Source organism: Watersipora subatra, chromosome 10, assembly GCF_963576615.1.
Source record: "Watersipora subatra chromosome 10, tzWatSuba1.1, whole genome shotgun sequence".
Lineage (NCBI taxonomy): Eukaryota > Metazoa > Bryozoa > Gymnolaemata > Cheilostomatida > Watersiporidae > Watersipora > Watersipora subatra.
This window is the reverse complement of record NC_088717.1, coordinates 44,308,337-44,330,257: the sequence shown is the minus strand read 5'-3', so window position 1 is coordinate 44,330,257 and position 21,921 is coordinate 44,308,337. Positions and strand designations below refer to the sequence as shown.

The window sequence follows — 21,921 nt, the reverse complement described above, 5'->3', positions numbered from 1 at the left end:
GAGACGAAAATTGATGAAGTTGGAAAAATTTTAGGAGTAACATTAAATCTCTGCCTCTACCGTATGAAGAAACATCATTTTAACAATACTGTAAAAGGTGAAGATCTTTTTGCAGTTTACAATTTAGGAGTTGTTTCGCTAAATGTACATTTTTATACTTTCTATCATTCGATAGCTTGCTGTATGGCAGCTAAAAGTATGGGATCACACAAGGTGTGCTGTCGACAGTTTTTTGTTCTTGCTAATTTGCTATCATTGCGCGCAACGTTCTGAAATATTAAACCAGGCTTTGACTTTTGAACAAGCTTTGTGGATATCATTGAATGACATCTTCAATCAAATGAACAATGCACCATTTAATATTGAAACAATATTAACAATAAAACAATAAAATCAAATCAAATAAAATAAAACAATCAAATAAAACAATCACAATTTGGGTGTTATTATTATTACTGTTGTTGTTTTGTAAGGTCATAATACAAACAAAGGTCATTTAGTTTTTGTTTCGATCGACAATTTCATTCAATTACTCATTTGAATTTTAAAATATTCTGTTTCAAACTACCAGATACTTAACACAGACATTTGCAGAAAGCCCATTTTTAAACTGTCCTTTTAGAACTAGTACATAGTATTGGAAGCGTTTCACAAAGTTTGTTTATCAATTGATTTGGAAACCAAATTGGGTAATAAGAAATGCGGGCATCTGTTAGTAAAAATCGGCCTTCAAAAGCGTTATTGTGCCCTAGCCTTAGTGCCCTAGCCTTCAGCAAATCTAGCAAGCCTTCTAACAGCATTCAAGTCTAAAAAAATAAATTGCCTCTTCACAAAGTCTTCAAACGATAATTTGAACACTAAAAGTTAACTTTTTACTTTAATAACTGTTGATAAATGCAAATAAATTAATTGGTACTAATATGTTACAAATATATATAAATAATATGTAGTTAGAGATCGCTGAAGATAGTGAGAGCTGCCACATGCTGCCGGGTAACACTACAAGGTGTCATATCTAAACACTTTTACACAGTGATTGCCTGAGTCCGCCACTATCACTCTGTTATCTAGTGTCGCATAGATAGACTGTGGTCCAAAGAGAGGAGCTGCGCTAGTATCCACAAGGCTAAGAAAAGAACCTTCTTCATCAAATATCTAAAATCACCAGCAAACTTACAAGAAGACATGATAAAAATAGATATCACATTTTTGCTTTTGATTCACTGATCAACGACTGCTAATATTTCGTCTCATATCACATGTAATAGCTACATTTTTATTTGTGTGGCACTTTTTCACGACGAGCTCACTACACACAGTTTCATCCTTCGCAAATATTTGTAAAGATACATGTATTTGGAATATTTTACAAATATAAAAAATATATTTGTAAAATACTTAGTGCTGACTTGAAGATTAACTGACCAAATTTAAAAATTACACCTATTTATAACAATACAATATTTATTGATATTTTATTTTTCAGCAATCATTGTGATATTAGAACAAAAAGCCAGTTTTACAGACGAAAAACCTATACTGAAAGCTCCAAGCTGTGATAAAAGGAGGTCAGCAAATTCAGACTTATGAATTATGTCAATGCCCACGATTAACCAATGCGTGAATGTTGGACAAAAGTACTTCTGTTTCAAGTATCTCAGACAATGACAACTTCAGATTATCATAAACATAAAATTCAGATTGGGCTACTTTTAGGATTACAATTATTGAAGATTATGTTAAACGTAGTGTACAAAAATAAAATTCCTTCAATTAAATGTTGTTATTAACTGTATAACCAGAAATTATCATATACTTCAGGGTCTTTGGTAAATGATAACTGTCAGGGCTAAATGATGTTAATTTCACAAAAAGAAATAATAAAATCAACATAACCCGCTGCTTTAAAAGATTCGCCGTACACGGTGATAATTTAGTGACTTCAAGATTAGGATAAACTCTGCTCTCTAAAAATATTGATAACACATTCTACAATACATAGACACTAAATTAAGGATTATTTTGTTGGTGAAGAAAAAAATTGAATTCATTAAAACAATTATACTTTGAGGTCTTTTCTATTTTCTATTTATACATTAGAAAACCTGATTTATATTTTTTGATAAGTTTCTAAACTTTTCAAAAGATAATTCAACACTTTAACTGCGCTAACCTGTATTCGAGAATTGCCCCAATCAGAAACCAGAACATGTCCATTCTGATCAATTGTCACACCAGTTGGTGCATTGAACTGCCCATTACCACTCCCGTGGTGACCAAAACTCCTTTGGAATTCACCCTCTTTATCAAATACCTGTAGGAACAAACATCTACTAGCTGCATGACAACTGGACAGTGAAAACACAAAGGCTTTTCCTTTGTAAATGTAAGACAGAGAACTAGCATGCTTTAAAAGAGATGATAACTCCTAGTTTTCTTTATAAAGACCCTGATTTCAACATAGTTTTGACATCAGTTAGTGTCAAGATGTTAACTGCAAGCCAATGTGCCTATTGAGTTGTCAGCAGTGCATATGCGTAGAGAAGACAACACCAATATGGTTTATTGAAAGTCTCCGTACAGCTGAGTCCATGAATCAAGGTTTGTCATCATTAATAAGAAAATAAGTTGCATACATAAAGAGCTTCAGACTGAATGGATCAGTAAATAATACAGTTTTAGTCATTAGCTGTTCCACTCATACTGTATGTACTGAATTTCTTTTTGTTAAAACATGGCGCTAATTTCAAGTAAAACCTATTCTAAATTGAACCATTAAGCATATTATTTATACTGATGGGTAGAAAATCTTTATATTTATTAAAAGAAATGCTAATAACAACTAAATTTTTCTATAGATTATTCCACATTCACATCTAAAAATATTCTTTCAAAAGTGGTTGTTGGAGTTGTCCTTCCCAATTCTGAAACTGCATTTCTTTCTAGTCAAAATAAGATGAAAACATGTAAATATTGATAGTAGTTAGATGCCATACCTTTATGCAATGATTGTGGAAGTCGGATACAAATATATCACCAGATTGGCTAACAGCCACGTAGTGGGGACCAGCAAAGTGTGTCGCCTAAAAAGACATCATGTTCATCTTAAATGGTTATAACCAATGGAAACTCCTCTCATAATTCTATTAAATTAGGTTTTTAAAACAGAATTAATTTTTGCAGCAGAACACATACCAAAACATGCACTAAAAAGTATTAAATGAAATAGCATAGCAGATTTTTTCTCCAAAAATCTGTTTCGAAAAGATTTTAAGATTAATTTCACACTTGATGTTGAATGGCCTACATGATTAAATATTAACAGTTTTGGAAATGTCACAGCAAAGCTAATCTTTTTGACATCCAATCAGAAGTTGAAGCAGATATTTTTGGTATCTAATCAGAACCTCAAGACAATTCTAGGCGTCCAATCATAAGTAAACTAGTACATTACTGCAAGTAAACAAGATAAAAATATACCAGTTTGAACCCAAAAATTGTGCAAATGGTAAAAAAAAATCATTTAATAAACCTTTTCCGGTTTGATCTCACTAACCTTATCATTCTTCACAGATTGAATCTTTTTTATAAGCCGCCCAGTGATAGTAAATTCTAAAAGCTGATTCCCTTTATTATCAGCAACAACTACACTGCCTCGAGGAGTAGTTGCGATACCCTTGGGTCCAATTAACTTTCCTTGACCGAATCGTCGGATATACGACCCATCTACATAAACAAACTCACAGTTCAAGATGATCAGCTTTCACTCTAAAGATGCGGGTCTACGGTTTATGAACTATTCAAGAAACGCTAAAAGGTTGGCTGAGCAAATAACCAAGTTTTAAAAATATGCTATTAGAAATAATCATCATTCGAGACTTCTGCTTGTATTACAAGCCTTGTAATAAGTAGGTGGAAATAATACCGGAAAAGTTGAGTGATCAAAACGACTTTGTGGCAATCAACTTCTAATAGCATCTTTTTAGTAAATACTGCAGTAAATTTTTTTTAGTTTATTTCAACTTAAAAAGACAATGATATAAAACTTTGTGGAAATGTTACAAAAACTGTAAATTGGGCCATAAAAATTATCAAAATAGCATTGCTATTTCTAGAATCCTCATTTTACTTACTTGAATACACTATTTAAACTTATAGGATGTATGCTGTAAGTGTGTGACTTACAGATCTCTAAAAATAATGTACATGTATATCATACATGTATATTTAATGGCATATAATTATAACCTTTGAAGACATTGATGCATTTGTTCTCATAGTCTGTGAAAAGAAGGCAGCCATCTTTACTACAGCATATCCCGATTGGTCGAAGCAACTGGCCTGGCTCTCTTCCTTTTCTACTCACAGTGTTGATAAATGAGCCTGTTTCTGTGAACATCTGAAAGTAGCGAAGAAGAATCACGTGAATAAAAATAGCTTGTTTTTATATATGAAGAAAAACAAACTGTAATTGCAGCTATTAAACCATTTTAGTTTGACAGGTGTTTTTAAGGTTTAAAACATAAAATAAATAGAAACATTTTTGAGGTTAAATTCAATTTTCTTGTATGTTAAAAGTTGACAGTTTGTTATACATTTACAACATAGAAACATTTATACCTTGTTATCAGCATGTTTTAAATGAAGCTTTCAAAATAATTCTGTTTATGCTTTCTTAGCTGAAAAGATGGTGTAACATTGTAGAAACAGAGCTACACAAAACATCAGTCAATTCGGGTCATAGTTTAGAGACTTCGACTCTGGTTTTTACACCTAAGAATGTTTGTACCTCACAGCAAAAGTTGTAATGACTCGTAGCTTATGGGAGCAAAGTTCAGGTGAACCTTAGCCCAGATCTCAAGAAATGTTTACCTCGAGGCTCTCATTGCATGATAGTAGTCTTTGAAGAAAATAAGAAAATGACTTTCAAAGCATCGTGTTAAAAAAGTAGCCCTCACCAAAGTTCTACTGGAAAAGATGATAAGAATTAAGCAGACAAAAAATCAATTAATTAGTTTAAAGACGAATGTATAAATAATTTTAGTAAATTTTACCAGAAACTATCAGCCTTTTTCTATTACTTGCAATGTTTATGATGTTTCAGGTGGTCTGATTGTCAGGATGTTCCAGGATTCAAGTTTAAAAAACTTAATTACAGTTAAAACTCTCAGATTAAGAGAAAAACGCTCAGATCAAAAGAAAGTGCAATTACAATGTCTATAGTTGTAAAGAGACCAACAGAATAGAGACACAACACTGCAACTTGAGCGCTGTAGCCAATATCAACTATAGCAACGATAACGACTAATGATTTCATTTTGGCACGTAATTTTCTTCTGAGGTTGTCAAATCAAGTTTGCCGATTTTAATCTTGAAACATCCTGGCAGTCAGATCACCTCTAACATCAAACATCAAGAACAGGAAAATAGATTTTCTTATCAAGATAGGAAAATAATATTGATTTTTGAAAGAGTTCATTTTTAAGGTTCACAAGTCTTATGAAATCATAAAAACAGAAAAATTATACTAAGCTTTACAATACACTCTCTCTCTAATAAAATGATACCTGGATATTCTGGTTGGTGCTATCTGTGCAGTATATCCTTCCATTGTAATCCATTGTAACTCCTTGCGGGTTGCTAAGGTCTCCCTTTTTTCTGCCATACTGGCCTATCACAGCCAAATAGTCACCAGAAGGAGGCTGAACAGCAGATGCTGCGCCGTGGGAGTTTGGGGATGTTGGTAATATCTAAAAAAGTCATTGTTTTAACTGATGAAGCACCTTAGACACCGGCAGCTTGTACTTTTCAAAGAAAAGCGGATTCATTTTAATTAAAATATTGTTAATCAAATCTTCATACACTTTGCACAGAATTCTAATAAAACGGAGTATAGACAAAACTAGCTGTTAGGTGAAAACAGTTTTATTTGTAAATAAAATCATGAAAGAATCAAACTAGTTTTGGACTAACCAATTTTAAACTACTGTTTTTAAAAACAAGAGCATTCTTCCATTACACACTCAGGTTCTAAAAATAGAACTGTAATAATTAGACTAATAATATAGCAACTTATACAGAAAACGCTTATATTTATCGTTTTAACTACTAAAAGCTCAAATTTTTTATTACTGCATGCTACCTTCATAAATTTAAAAACTACTCAATAAGAAAAATGAGTCAATTTCAAATTTTTCAAAAGCATCAACATCTTGTTAACTATTTTTATAGAAACCTAGCAGGTTTGTAACAAATTTTTTAGATATCAGTTAGTCAATCACAAGCCTACTATATAAAGCTACTTCATAGAAGTCTTAGACCGCAATTCTAAATAAAACAAACCACTATTTTTTGCAGAGATTATAAAGTTAATTGTCAAAGGGTTGGTTCTATCAGTTTTAAACTAAAACAAATAGTTACATTTGAACGCTAAAGGCTCAAACACACCATATCTCGCTACGTGGCACCAATCTGAGCTGGAGCTCGCCTAGCGAGTTGATGCTGAGTGATAACAATACACTCTATCAGAACTTTATCACACGCAAGATGCATTGTGATTGGTTGGTTTTCCCCAGAATGCAATGCTCTGGCTGCTAATTTGTTTTGTCAATGTTCACCAACTTACAGCAACAACATTTTGCTATTTTGTGGCGATTGAAACATTATCCAAATGAGCACCTATTTGTTGATAGATTTAATAAGAGCAGATCCAGTCCTGTACGATGCTACACACAAAATTACAAAGAAACCCAGTAGAAAACCAACATTTGGAAGTCAATCGTTGCGAAGGTTGACTATCTTGAGAATATTAAATATTTATTATATTAAAATTAAAAAAATACTATAAAGTAAACTATATATAAAAATCATAATATATTATGTTCTGTTAAAAATATAAGAATCGTTTTTCTCTTATGTCTTCTTGTAGTGTACAATTCGTGAAAGTGAAATAGGCCTAATAACAAAAGCGGAAGTTGTTTACGTCATTGCCTAAAAGGCTCCATATTGACGTAAATTTATTTACAACTCCGAAGAAACTGACGATATGGAATTTTATTGGCAGTTTGTGAGCGCGTCTGCATTATCGTTTGCTGGTGAATTGCTCAAGTGTGTTTGAGCACACGCCAGCGATATCTCCGCACTCCTCATGACGCACGCGATAAAATCGCCCAGTGTGTTTGCACCAGTGTGTTTGGGAAATGCATGAAAGCAATGTATTGGCTACTATGAATAAAGGATAGAGATACATACCTTGAGAGAACTGAAGGATTCAGCCGAGCTGATACTCCTTGGAGAGGAGATACGAGGGGAGGGAAGTCTAGACACCTGGACAGGTGATGGAGAGTTGTGATGCTGCTGCACCTTTCTCAGTTCATATGTGTTTGTAGATTTACTAAAGCGAAAAAAAGGTAAACATGTCAAAATACTCCTGCAGACACTAAACCTTTTATCGCTATTGTCGCTATTCGATAATGCTTCTGATAAGAGTGGGTCTCAATTCAAATATTTTGTCTTAAATAAAGAGACGCAGAGTTTCTTTTAGCAAAGATCTTTGCAACCTTCAGGCAACAAGGAGAGGAGCTCGAGTGATCATCTTTAAATATAAGCAACCTTTACTGTGGTAAGCACCAGTTATACTTTACAACATGTTTGCAACAAATGAAAAAGTTGAAACTTATTGTGGTAAAATACATGCTAAAGCTTAGCTTGAAGTAGGTGTTAAGATGGCCAAATTCATTTAAATTAAGTTAAGGTAATCAATAGTCATATTTTACAATATGTTTGCAACAAAGTACCACAACTATAATTCTTAACTCTATAACCTGATTCTATAACGCACTACACAGTTTTTTCTTACATTAATAGTATGAAACGAGAAGAACTATAAATAAGCACTTGTTGACAGTTGTCAACAGCTGTCTATCATCCCAGCCTGTGAATTTCATCAAATTAGTCTCTTTGTGTTTACAATAAGTAATTAAAAGTGCCGGACCAAAATTACACTTTATTTCAGCTTGAAAACATTAATTCAAACTAAATTAAAAGAGCCGTTAGCTGTGAAGATTCTTTACTAATCGGAGAGCTGTAATCGCTGTCTACATTTATATATCTGAGATGTATACAACTTTCCCCAAGACTAACCGGTGTCAAAATGAAGCAGCGGTTAGCCTGGTGCTTCTAAACTTGTAGAAGTAAACTGCTGAAAGGAAGTCTTCACATTTTGACCAATCAGAAATAAGTAGAGCGGCTCAGAGCAAACATTTATACCATAGCTCTATTAATATCAAATTATAATTACATCACTTTGGTTGATATGATCTCACAATGTGCTCTGACTTATTCTGCCCTTGATAATCATATTGAACTTTTCAATGATTCACTTCTGAACATTGTCAGTGAACGCAAAATATAGTAAAAGTTCACCAACCCTGTCCCTAAAGTGAGTTTCTGTTTATAAATTCAAGCCTATTTACAAATACACCTTCACAGCTTTTACCTTCACAAGGCTGTGAAGGTGTATTTACACTTCACAACAGAAGTTTAAATACACCGTTAGACTCGAGGTAAGCACAGATAAAATTTTAACGACTTTGTATGTATTCAAATTTTATTTTTCACTGTTCCGCTTTATGCTTACCTAAATGTTACCCTAGAGCCAGTAATGACCTTGACACTAAAGGGAGAGCCTTTGAGATGTTGGTGGAAGAGGCGTACAGCCAGTTTGTATTGGCCAGCCTCAGGAGCTATGTATAGAATGTTGTATGTTCCATTTCCATTGTCCAAACTTTGACACTCTACATTCACTTTCTCATTGTAGAGCTGTGCCGCTAACTGTAACAAGACAGATTTACTTTCTCATTTTAGAGCTGCGCCACTAACTGTAACAAGACAAGTTTACTTTCTCATTGTAGAGCTGCGCCACTAACTGTAACGAGACAGATTTGCTTTCTCATTTTAGAGCTGCACCACTAACTGTAACAAGACAAGTTTACTTTCTCATTGTAGAGCTGCGCCACTAACTGTAACGAGACAAGTTTACTTTCTCATCATAGAGCTGCGCCGCTAACTGCAATGAGACAAGTTTACTTTCTCATTATAGAGCTGTGCCGCTAACTGCAATGAGACAAGTTTACTTTCTCATTTTAGAGCTGCGCCGCTAACTGTAACGAGACAAGTTTACTTTCTCACCGTAGAGCTGCGCTGCTAACTGTAATGAGACAAGTTTATTTTGGCTCAAACATATCAGAGAATGTATTCATGTCTTTTCCAAACACTAATACCATAATATAATTTATAAAGGCACATTGGCTGATTACTGAAAATGCAAGGACAACTATTTAAAACACCTTAAAGTGTACATATACTTGAGGCAAATGCAAAATATACGTATGTACATACATATTATTGAAGTTTTGAAGTTGAAATGCAAAAGCCTGAAAAGGTGCCTTCAATTGCAAAAAACGATTCTATCAACTGACTCATCATCTAATTACAACTTACAAGTTTCCAAACAAAGAGTACTTCAGTAATGCATTTAGTTAATGATACTAAGTTTGAAGTTGTCTTCACAGTTTAGCTAAACCTTTTAAGCTAATAATTTAGAGAGATGAACAATCTCTTATAATTGAGGCATAAATGATACATATAAGCCTGACGAGCGCAAAGAATTAAACAGCGGTGTAGCTGCCATGAAAAATTTTAGTCATATAAAACTATCTAGTTTTATATATATAGGCCTATACAATATATATATATATTTATATATATATATATTTATTTTTATATGTATATATATTTATACATACGCCTTTTCAAAAAGAAACATTGTCAAATTTTATTGCACACTCTTTTGACTATAGTTTTAATAAAAAGAACAAATTATTGTATGTTAGAAAGTCTGCGGAGGGAGGCTTGTAAGCACATACAGCATGATGTAATTATATGCACATGAATTCTTGTAACAGCCAATCGCAAGCATCATATCAATTTTGGGCTACATTTAAAGCTAAAAGTATGAAGAGCTATATGTCTCATTCAAGGTAACAAGAATGAAGTAGCTGAGCTAATGAAAAGGTAACTACTGAATGAGTCAGTCAAAATTAAACTTGTTGTTCATTAAAGACACTGACAGAGTTGCTTACCACAAGACCTTTTTCCCTCTCCAAGGTAGACTGACAATTTCGAAGAGTTACTTTAACGAATGTCTGCTTATTGACATGAGCTTTGTGTATTCCATCTCCAGAAACAGTACATCTGCTTGGCACCACTTGGCTACTAGTGACGCGTGCGAGGCTGCCGAGGGCACGGCGTACTTCTGGTAGCCCATGCTTAGTAAACTGAAGGTCAGTATTCTTGTTCAAACTAAAAGAAATGATTTTGCTGGCTCTTTATATTTGGCCTTGAAGAATGTAAAGTTACATTCAATTTTAACTCTCTTTAAAGCTGAATGTAACTTTAAACAAAATATTGAACTTTAAAGAATGTTAAAGTATGCCTCTTTAAGGCATACGTTCCGTGTATGCCTTAAAGAATGGCATAGCAACTTTAAGGCATACCTGCTTTAAGAATGTCATTTACATTCTACACATCTATAAGCTCTGGAATGTATATGACTTATCATATTTAGCCTCAAAGAGTTTAAAAACTGTACAATCTTTAAGGCTATTTAAGGCTATACAAAAAAGCTACTTTGCACATTACAGAATTTTATTTTGTAATGTGCAAAATAACTTCTCCATTTTGCTGGCTCTGCATAATATGGAAAGTCAGCATATTTAGCCTTAAAAATATATAATTTGTGTGAGACATTCGGTGAAACATAGGTTATAAACAAAGTTCATAATATCTAGTCTTTGAACCAAGTTCTCAATTAAATTGTTTAAATTGCTATTCCAACTAGTAACTGTTGGAAGTACAATATCTTACTTTGAAGAAATATGGTGACCTATAATAAAGACTATTAGGTCATCAGAATCCGACCTTAGAATCAGAACATCTATCAAGCGACAGAATTTTAAATATTAAAGGGAAACTCTAAGCATAAAAATTGTCCAGACTCAAACACAAGGCAGCCAAAACTTATTCAGCTAGCAGACAAACACTTGTGGTCAGACAAGTTGTATAGTTATTCAAGTCTATCCTACACATTCCACTGTAAGAGGAGGTATAATTGTGGAGTTGGCTGCCCTACCATCTTAGGGAACTATAATTGTGGAGTTGGCTGCCCTACCACCTTAGAAAGGGCTAGCCTAGTACTGCACACTTGTTTTCCACTTTTAAATCTTAGAAATTTATCATAAAGCTGTCTAAGAAAATATTTGTTTTTTGCAGGCATTAGTCTTAAAAACTATAAAAATTTTACTGCCTAAAATTGAAGGTTGTTTAATAAAAACTAGAAGGGTAGGTAACTCCGAAAATAATGAAACGCACAAAAATGTGACACAACCAAACGTTTGAAACTTTTGGAATCAATTTCATAAAGTGGCTAAAATTAAGAACTCAGTCTACCTGAAAGAGTTGATAGAATCAGCTTGCTTTTCAATGCTCTCAGAGGCTTGATGTAGCTTGTCACAGTGCAGGGCTATTAGGTTTGTGTCAGTCAACTCCTCTCTTATCTAATACATACACAAAGTGTACATCAATAAGGTCTGCTATTGCATAATTGACAGAAAAGAGCTACAGTACTAGCATCATCTTTAAAAATCTCAATGAATAACCAAGTCATTGATTCACATGAGTTTAATTTGATGCCATCGATAGAGATGGAACGAGACAGGTTTTTAAAGTTCGAGACGAGACTCGAGACACTGTCTTGTGAAAATTCGAGACTCGAGACAGTAAAATAATGAGCATTTGGTGATGATTTCACTACACAAGTGCTAGCGTACTTGGTATATATAAAATTGATAAACCTTTTTTTAAATTGAATTTTCACCTGGTGTAAACAATTTAAATACAACATTTTAATAGTGATATGCATGTAGTTTTTGTAATCAAAAGTGACACAAACAGCTCTAAAATATCGAAGTTATATATTACTAAAAATTTTGAGCTTGATTGATAATAATTATTATAAACATATTGCTTTGTACATGTATATTTTCACCATATATTGAATAGGTCTTACTTTTTAATGTAATGTGTAACGAAACCGATAGCCGTCGCTCTACAAAGAAATACCGCAACTAAAATAACACACGATAACATTTTCATTCTTATCGTTTGATTAATGTTAAGTTTTGTTTGTGTATTAACTGTAGTATGTGATTTATATTTAAATTGTACTTACGAAATTATATGAATTACTGTACACATGTACATGTATATTCTTATATTGAATTAACAATAACGTTATTGTTAACCGAACACGGACTATGGTCGACACGGCCTTTCGTTCATTCCTCGGTGTCCGGACAAGTTTTACCCGCAATTGGTAGTATATAAAAGAGGCCCGAATTTTATAAAGGGCAGTTGATGTTTAGACACGATACGATTAAATACAGACATTTTACTCGCAATAGTCTTATTTATTAAATTGGATTATCCGAAGAGTAATTGGATACAACCCAGTATCTGTTTTAAGGACACAGAACCAAACTACAATATATTAACAGGGCCGTTGTCCGGACTACATGATTAGACTCGGTGGCCAACATAATCAATAGCAACAGGTAGTAACGGACCGGGTATAACTTTAAAGGCAGTTGCCTGCAATCCATTACAATATATGGAGTTGTTGCTACCGCAAGAAGCCATGTTTTAACAACCGTGCGCAGGCGCTTTAGTTCTGTTTCCTGTCTCGAGTTTGGAAATAGTTAAGTCGAGACGAGACCGATACGAGACAGGTCGATACTCGAGACGTCTTGTGTCTCGTTCCACCTCTAACTATAGATACATTCAGGGTTTAGAGGAACTATTCAAAATGACAGTCTGGTTATAAAAAGGGTCTTATTAGAAATGTCAGCAAACTGCTGTCAGCTACCATATTGCCAGTCAGCCTGTTTATTAAATTCGATTTCTTCAAGTAATTTTGGCATTCATTAATCAAAATAAAACCCAGTCTTTGAATATGCCCTGAGCTCTTCATTATCAGAGATATAGTGGCAACTAGAACATCTATAAGACAGCCTTGTTGACACTAATTAAGAACCTGTGATGATAGATATGATACTTTATAACCTAGTGTTGTAATTGCAGGGAACAATATGATACCTGCTATACGTGTCGACAAGATCTAGCAGCTGATTGGGCAAGTTGAGTAAAAAATTATCTCTAACACTTTCTTTAAACTAGTGTCATATCAGGTTTCATTTAGTTAACTCTTTCGCTACAGCTCGTCCCTTTAGTCACGGCGGAGTCATTTACATGTATTCCGTACGGGCACGCCACTTTATCAGCCACTCGATACGTTGTTAAGAATAAGTGGTATTGCTTGATTTGTACTAGGAGTAGACCTGTAGTTTCTTTTTTTTTCTTACAAAAAATAAGCAAAACGGTATTTCCTCTGACCAATTATTAGATTTGTTTCAAAATTGGAAGGATGAAAAATATAATTGTTAGATTTACTAATTGTGTCTTCCAAGATGGCTAACGATTGCACAGCAAGCACATTTTGGCTTTATGCAGAAGTATTAGCTCCACTTTTTTACACTTATTAAAACTTATTAAAACTAGCCCATAATGTAGGAATATGTACTAATCTCTCATTTTTATTTTTTGGTAAGTAGATCAATACTTTTTAAGTTATGGTTAAATTTGCGTCAGCTCATTTCTGAAATAGCAAAGTTTCAAAAAATTAATTACATTCAAGTTAAAAAAAATCATGTATTGAAAGAGTTGAAGCGCAATTTATTTGTTAAAGTGGTTTTGAAAATTTATAAAATTTAAGTGCTTTGAATATTTAAAATGAAGATACCATAAAACCTCTAATTGAGTGCCACCTCTATTTGAACGCTACCTCCAATTGACCGCCACCCTGAGAGAAGGGTTAAACAATAGAGCGCCACTCTCCAATTGAACGCCACCTTCATTTGACCGCCACTGACATTACTTGAACTATATGAGCCCATAATACCAACTGACCATTAGAAAAGTGTCCATATGATCGTATTAATAATGAATCGTTTATATCAACAACAATTAATTCTCTCGTTGTCCAATTCCAAAGCTTTTCGTTTCTTTAGTTAAAATTTTGAAAACAACACCATAGCAATAATCAAAACGGTCTCAGGCTTCTAGTAGTTCTTTGTTTAACGCGGTTTTTCTACTTCAAAGTAGCCTACAATTATAAGTAACGGCTTAAATTTACGATGGTAAATGAGTTTTCAAAGCAATGCTATAGAAATAATTATTGTGTCAGGCTAATTATAGTGGTTCTTTGTTTAACACAGTGCTGATACTTTGAATTACATGCATATAAAAACCGGTTTGCAAATTTTGGACGAAAGGCTACGTTTACCGAGCATACTTTTATTGTGCTTAATGCAGCGAGTAAAAGTTTTGCTCTGCCTAAAATTGTTTGGACGCTAATATCGACTAGTTTAGCAGTGCAGAAGAAGAGTTGAGGCCAGAAAATCTTGTGGAAGGTATTGGACAACTAGATTATGTTTGTTCCATCGAAAGCAACAATCAGAACGCAGCTATCCGAGCAAACAATGGAAATGTTTTTGTTTTAAAAACGTTAATTTTTGTTTCTGCATGTAATATAAGTATGATTCGTTTATGTCACTTGTTCATGAATATATATTTGTATCATTTGATAGGTAGATTATTGTATAACTTATAAATACCAGGTAAGCAGATTTAAAGCATGTTATGTAATAGCATCCTTGCAGTTATCTTAACACGGCATACAATGAATCGATGTTCATAACTCCACTTCCATTGCACATAAAAAGCTAGTCTTGGCTGTAAACTGTAGCAAACATGTCAAAGAGTGCAATGAGCCTTTATGCAACAATGTTAAATATAGATATAAAATAAAAATATGTTTTCATATTTAGAGTGAAATAAAAATTGAAAACGCCAACAAATTGCAAAGAAGGACACAGGCTATAATATCATTGCAAGTCAATTGCAAGCAATAGATATCAACTGGTAGAGATATTTCTCATTTTCTCGATGCACATTTATTAAGAGATCTTTGACAAGTTGGAGGTAAGTTAGCAGATTTATTGCATCCAAAAGGTTTAATATCGCTCCACCGAAAAAAGAAAGCGAAATATAGGCGACATTCGCTTTGTCCGTATTATAGGGATAAATTTATCTTCCGAAAATTCTGACAAGCCATTTGAAAAATAGACCGCCAGCCTCTATTTAAATGCCATCTCCAATTGACCACCACTATAATAGAGGAAAGGTTGAAAAATAAAGCGCCATAGCATTCAATTAGAGATTTTACGGTAAATTGAGAATTAATAAGAAGCAATTGTAGTGACTCCATTTCTACAACTAGCAAAATGTAAGCCTACCTGCTGGAGACTGGAAGCTGTCTCTAATAACTTTCCATGTAATCCTTGCATGTAAATCAGCTGCTCCTCGAGGTAACCTTCCTTTTCCACACCGCAGTCAGTCAGCTGAGCAAAGAGGGTCATTTTGCGCTCTTGCAGCTTGTGTTCTATTTCCCTAAAAGCCACAAATAAGCCGGCATTTTATTGCAATGTGAATATAAAAGGAAATAATTTTTTATCTGGGTGTCAAAGGTTCTTCTATATAGTTGCTGGAAGCTCTAGAAAGTAATCTATTAGTCTCTGTAAGTTGTTTTTGTATATTTTTAAGTCTTTTTCACATGTTTTAATTTTAGTAGATTGAATGTACATAAATACTGAAAAATAATCTCCTAAATCAAAAGTTATGGCGCTACTATTTAAAGACAGCATAAAACACCTTATTGGATATTTTAGCGGTATAGCTGGTTGGTTAGTAGCCATAACTTGCAGCCAACTAGCGTTGATAAATGGCCGACAGCATGTTTGTATATATAACTACTTCTTTATTTTTGGTACTGAAGTATTCTGTTGTATGTGTCAATTTCATTCAACAAAAAATCTTCAAACATTCCTTTCTTTTAAAAGTACCTTCCCCGTTTTATAAGTCCTCATTTGGTCATAGTTGTTTGTCTACAGGGTGAACTTGAATAAAAAAATTTATTTGCATTCCTTCATGCTTGATCTATTGAAACATGCTTCCTTTTGTTTAAAAAAGCAAGAAAGTTCCTTTAATGAAGCTATGCAGCCATCAAACTTATCAAACCTATAAAAATTAGGCTAGGTGAAGGCTTAAAGACTGAGGTATCAAGGAACAAGATGTGATAAACTGAGGCCTCAGTTGAAAGCTTTAAATATCAGCGTTAAAGCCACTCACCACAGACTAAATCCTGGCTCAAAAACTAATGCAAAACTCGAGCTATTTAAAATGTTAGACTGAGATCCTACCTAACTATTTTTATACAATTTAGAATTCAATTAATTACATACTAAATCTCTACTCTCAAACGCGTACAAAGCTTTATTGATTTTGTGCGAAGCCTGTGGCGCCTGAGTATTTACAAATACAGTACATATATGTACCTGAACATCTCATCGAGTTCAACTGCAATAGACTTTCTAGTTTTAACTAGTCCAGTGCGGAGGCAGGAGATATGGTTATTCCATCTTTCTGTACTGGCCAGGCAGGCAGCTGTGTTGGCCAAAAGAGAATCGCATTCACTTGTCTGGTTAGAGATCGCTGTGGTTACCTAGTAGCGTAAAGAAAATAGCAATGATCTCTCCTGCATAGTTATTCATTTCACTATTACTTGAATTAATAGCATTGCTAACAACAGCTCCTTGGAGTAAATTCATGTCTGTTTATATTCATGAGTTCAAATCCCGTACGAAGCAATGTTTTTTCTCAACCTCCAACAGTAGCTTTAGACAGACAGACAGGCACAGCTCTTATTATAGTAAAGATTTATTAGCTTGTTAAAATTTTCAAGAAACCAACTCTCTCACTGATATAAATTGTAATTTTTGTGCGATAAAAACTTTGTAAACTTCAGGAGAAATCTTCTTCAGGGACAATCGTAAGCAACAGGTAAATAATTTTGTGTTAAATTGTTATAATTTAGCACAAAGTTTAGTGAAATAGGTTAAGGAATCACATTGATAAAATCTTGCATGCTTTTCCTGTCTGACACATAAATATTCAAACTTATTTTTCCAAAATTAACGTTGTAATTGCTGCCAACGCAAAAAAGGTGTTATGATTTGCTCATGTTACAAGCAAATGAGGTCAGCGACTGCCCTGTGTAACCTAATGCTGACTGCATTTTATTATACACAAGCCCAGTCTATATGCACATGAAAGCTTGATGATTCTCAAAGATACTCTGACAATGCTAACTGTGACAGCGTCGGAAAGTAACTAATCTAGACCAAATGCATCAAGGATATGACTCAGGGTATATGACAAGTCAACTCTGATAAAACTCACACTTCATGCATCCAATCTTTAACTGGGTAACTTAATAGGACCAAGTGGCGGCTACAAGCGTTGAAGCACCTTGGGCACTTCCCGTTCATAGAGATTTTATATAAATGCTAGTACCCTGATAGTCTAGTGTGCTGTGAGAGATCATAAGGTTTGCCAACAAAACACAGTGAACAGCTATTCACGCAATTATTCCAAAATACCAGAAGGGGAAACAATTAGCACAAGTGTTAGTGTTGGTCTATCAAACAGAATGTTGCCAGTTCAAACCCTGCGCAAAGCAATCTTTTTTCCCAATTTCTAGCCAGGGCTTCAGACAGATGGACACCGGTCTTATTATAGTAAATGCTATAGTAAACGTTATAGTAAATTTTATAGCAAATATTATAGCAAATGTTATAGCAAATGTTATAGCAAATTTCATTGCAATTTTTATAGCAAATGTTATAGCAAATGCTATAGCAAATGTTATAGCAAATGTTATAGTAAATATTCCAGCAAATGTTATAACAAATGTTATAGCAAATGCTATAGCAAATGTTATAGCAAATGTTATAGCAAATGTTATAGCAAATGTTACAGTAAATGTCATAGTAAATGTCATAGTAAACATTACAGCAAATGTTATGGTAAATGTTACAATAAATGCTATAGTAAATGTTATAGCAAATGTTTATTGGAATATTATAGCGAATAATATAGTGAATATTCTAATGCATGAGGGCACCCCTGAATCAGAGCTCTTCACTGTGTCCACTATAGCCTTATCCAGAGATAACTGTGTCTACTGTTGTAAAAAGGATTACTTTTTAGATTACGATCTCTCATTGTGCTTTTCGCAGTTCAATATACAGTCTACTGATGAGTCAACATATTCTATTCACACTAGTTTTTGTCAAACAGAATACACATTTAATTCTGCATCTCATTTTCTAGCAGGGTTTATTGCTCGCTTGCCTATCCGCTAAAAGTTCTTTTGACAGATTTGAGTTAGCTACTGGTTTATATTGAAAGAGCTGAACTGCAGTGCACCTTTCAAGTTGGCCCGGTGCTGTGGCTAGCAGGTTACTAAGTGAGCATCTAATTATTTCCCTAGATACAAGATGACTAGGCTCTAGGCATCTACTACAGGAATAGTTCTGGTATAAAGTTAGAGTTACCCACTCTTGCTCCCGGGAATAAGGTGGCTGAGTTGACTAATAAGCGAGTCATACATTACGAATATAAATAATAAATAATAATATAATATGAATAACAGTTTATGAACTTTCCATTACTATAACCTACAATTCACTAACTCGACTCTTCTGCAATACTATTAGTTTACCAACTTTTAAAACACTTTTGTTCAACCCTCTCAATAATTCCTGATTTCTGTCTTGTCATTATTTTTCTTGTCTTGTTTGCATGTAATAACAAATATAATTTTTTGATGATTACTAGTACAAATAAAAAGCTATACATACATAGCAGTTCCCCATAGAGCTATGGCAGAACTTGGTTATAATAATAGAGTTATTTTGAAAGTACCAAATAAGCCAAACGCGTTATGGAGAGTAGGACAGGGTTTTGCTAGAAAGCTGTAACTCTCATGTAGTACAACTAGCAAATAGTTGTTTGCAGCACTATTGATTATTCTAACAACCAACATCAGCACTTTTAACAATTTTCAATCTGAAGAACTAGTGACGTCTAGTTTAAAAGTTCTCTGAACAACTATTTTACGATAGAGTTCACAAGTAGGTCAATATTATCAGAAACCAAAGTAAATGCGTTAGCTGTTTCCATAGCAACCATTTTTATTAGTAGAAATAAAGTAAATAATGCAACTTTAATCAAGAATGATCAAGTCGGGGACAATATTGCCATATGACTTGTGACATCATTTCCTTTTTAAGTCTACAGCTAGCCAATATGAATGCCAACACTAACAAGGTGACACACTGCTAGCATTATGGGTGGTCCTATCAGAACAAAAGTCTGTCTGTGTTGCAATTTTTGAGCAATAAGATTAGGGCTAACTTTAAACTCGCTGCCTCAGTTAAAAAATTTTCACGTGTCGCTCTTGTAGCATATTCATCTTGTAGCAGTAAGAACCATCAGATGAGTCATTATTACCCGCTTATTGACTGTCAGGCAGCACGTACAGTTTAATAGAAACTGATGCCTATAAACCTGTCACTGATTGGATTAAAGTGAAGTTAGTCCCCTATCTCTGCTAAACACTTTCCACAATGCTAGCAAATAATAGAATAATAATATAATAGAAAATAATAGAGTAAAGCATAGCCAAAGAAAATATATGATAATATAATACTATATTTTGTTTGGCTAATATAGTATAATAATATATAGTATATATAATATAGTAGAAACCTATACAATATAATAGAATATAACAATATTTACAAAATACTAAATGTTATAGATAAATATACAATTATAATGAGTAGTATTCTACTAGATTACACTCTATATTGTGTAATAAATTTTTTCAAATTGTTGCACTTTATATTATTTCCACAGCGCAGTCTCTATGTTTCTCTAGCACTTAGGGTTTATCTAAAAAGCATGTGCTATAGCTATAAATAACTCACTTCCACAATCTTGTGCTTTCTGTGCAGCTCCCTAGATTTTAGATGTTCATGGCAAGTGAGACAAAACAAATCATCCGAGTCTTCGGAAGTTATCTCCTCTTCATGAGAGAAAATGCTAGAAGCGTTAACCTTTTTATCAGATGAATTAGCTGAGTCAACACCTGTTGAAGGACTAACAAGTGCCTTCTCAGGGTTAGCATTTTGTTGAAAATTTTCGATGCTGCCATTCAAAGAGTCAGAGGTACTACAACTCAAAGGGTCGCTATGGTTGCTACTCGTAAGGTCGGTATCGCAGCCACTCATCTGTTCAATTGGCAAGCTGCTATTTGATACTTGTAAAACTTTGGTATCCTCTGAACTCTTGACCTTGGATTGAGCAATGTCACTACTGCCCTTAATAGGGTTTAAAGCTGTTTCTAAGGCTAATAAATCATCAAAAAGGGGATTGGTCTTGCTAGAAGTGGCAGACGATAATTTTTCTTTTGCTTGATCGCATGCAATCACAGGGGTTGAGGTTAGCGGAGGATCTGCTGCAGCTATGACAGTCTTGTTAAACTTTTTGGAATGTTCTATAGTAGGTGAGAAAGCGGGAGTGGTGCCAGACGTACCACCGGATGCTGCGCTGTCGTTTGCATTAGTCATGCTGCTCTTTTGCGCATTATCTGGGGCTGATACATGCGGAGACGGCCTTATGATATAATTAGCATCATCATTAGCGTGATTCTCTGGTGGAATAGATGAAATATAGCTCTTGGGTGTGAGAGGCAATGGAGTGGCTGAGAAAGATTTAACTAAACTGTTAACCTTTGATCCCGATGAAACGTTATTATTATTTTGGGAGTTATTGTACTTGGCCAGCAGTGTGCCTACTTTTTGCCTCGCTGTCGTCATTTCTGGTGCATCTAAAGCAGCCTCTGAGTTGGATATGTCTATTTCTGCATAGCCTGGGTGAAGTTGAGTTGGTGATAGAGGTAGAGATGTTGGAGGGAAGTCTTGGGTATCGGCCATTTCACAATTATGCTTGTAAGGCGGTCTATAAATACATTTAAAAAAAATGTATATATACTTTTATTGGTCAGTCCATATTAATTTTTGTAGAAAAATGTTCTACATATGGCACACAGAAAAAAAGATAAAATATATATGATATATATAAGATATACACTGTATGTCCTATATCTATATATGTAAACCTCAGTGCTTGTCAGTCATTCGTGTGCTCAGTTATAGCGATGACGTTTTAGGAAAGAGAAATCTACTTTGCACTAGATTTGAACTCGGAACTTCCAGGTCTGCAGACAGGCATGAATATCCACTAGGGGAAGTGGCTACATTGCTATGCAAATGAATAATTGTGCACATATTTATGTACCTGCCAGTCTTTAATGCCGAATGGTTAAAATAGCATGCTTCATGCTTCATCTAGTGCACTTGAAGATCACGCTTGCGTGGAGATCAAGATACAATCTTTTTTCTAACACATGAATAAGTTATAATAATGGCTATTATTATAGTAAAGATTTAGACTAGTTTATGTTATTCATTTAACTTATTTAGCAAAAAAACTTGACTAATTAAAAATGAATTTTTCTATGCAAAAACCTTTTTATTACTCCTGAAATGCCGGGCATTCACCTAGTATATATATATTTACAGTATACGAACAGATTATATTTTACATCTTTTAAAGTAAAAGTAAAAAATTATTGTATATTTTTCTATGTGTCTCTTCAATCTTTCGAATTTTTACTAATTGTGCTGAAGTAATCCTATAATGACAGTATGAAATTGTCTTCTCACCACCAAAACCTCTCTGCTGTAAAACGCTAGTGAAGTGCTGGGCATGTCATAATAA

At 34.0% G+C, this 21,921-nt stretch overlaps 1 protein-coding gene across 1 annotated transcript; it reads right to left on the bottom strand.

The window, feature by feature from the left end:
- Positions 1-766: 766 nt before the first annotated feature.
- On the bottom strand, positions 767-20,957 carry LOC137407117 (tripartite motif-containing protein 2-like). Its single transcript, XM_068093718.1, has 13 exons — positions 20,067-20,957; positions 16,569-16,735; positions 15,471-15,624; positions 11,509-11,615; positions 10,143-10,362; positions 8,639-8,832; positions 7,252-7,393; positions 5,568-5,750; positions 4,249-4,399; positions 3,557-3,726; positions 2,997-3,083; positions 2,174-2,314; positions 767-1,155 (listed from the first exon to the last, which is right to left on the bottom strand). Exons 1-13 carry the CDS (start codon positions 20,955-20,957, stop codon positions 1,000-1,002), a joined length of 2,763 nt encoding a protein of 920 aa, XP_067949819.1. The 3' UTR covers positions 767-999.
- Between the last annotated feature and the right edge of the window lie 964 nt (positions 20,958-21,921).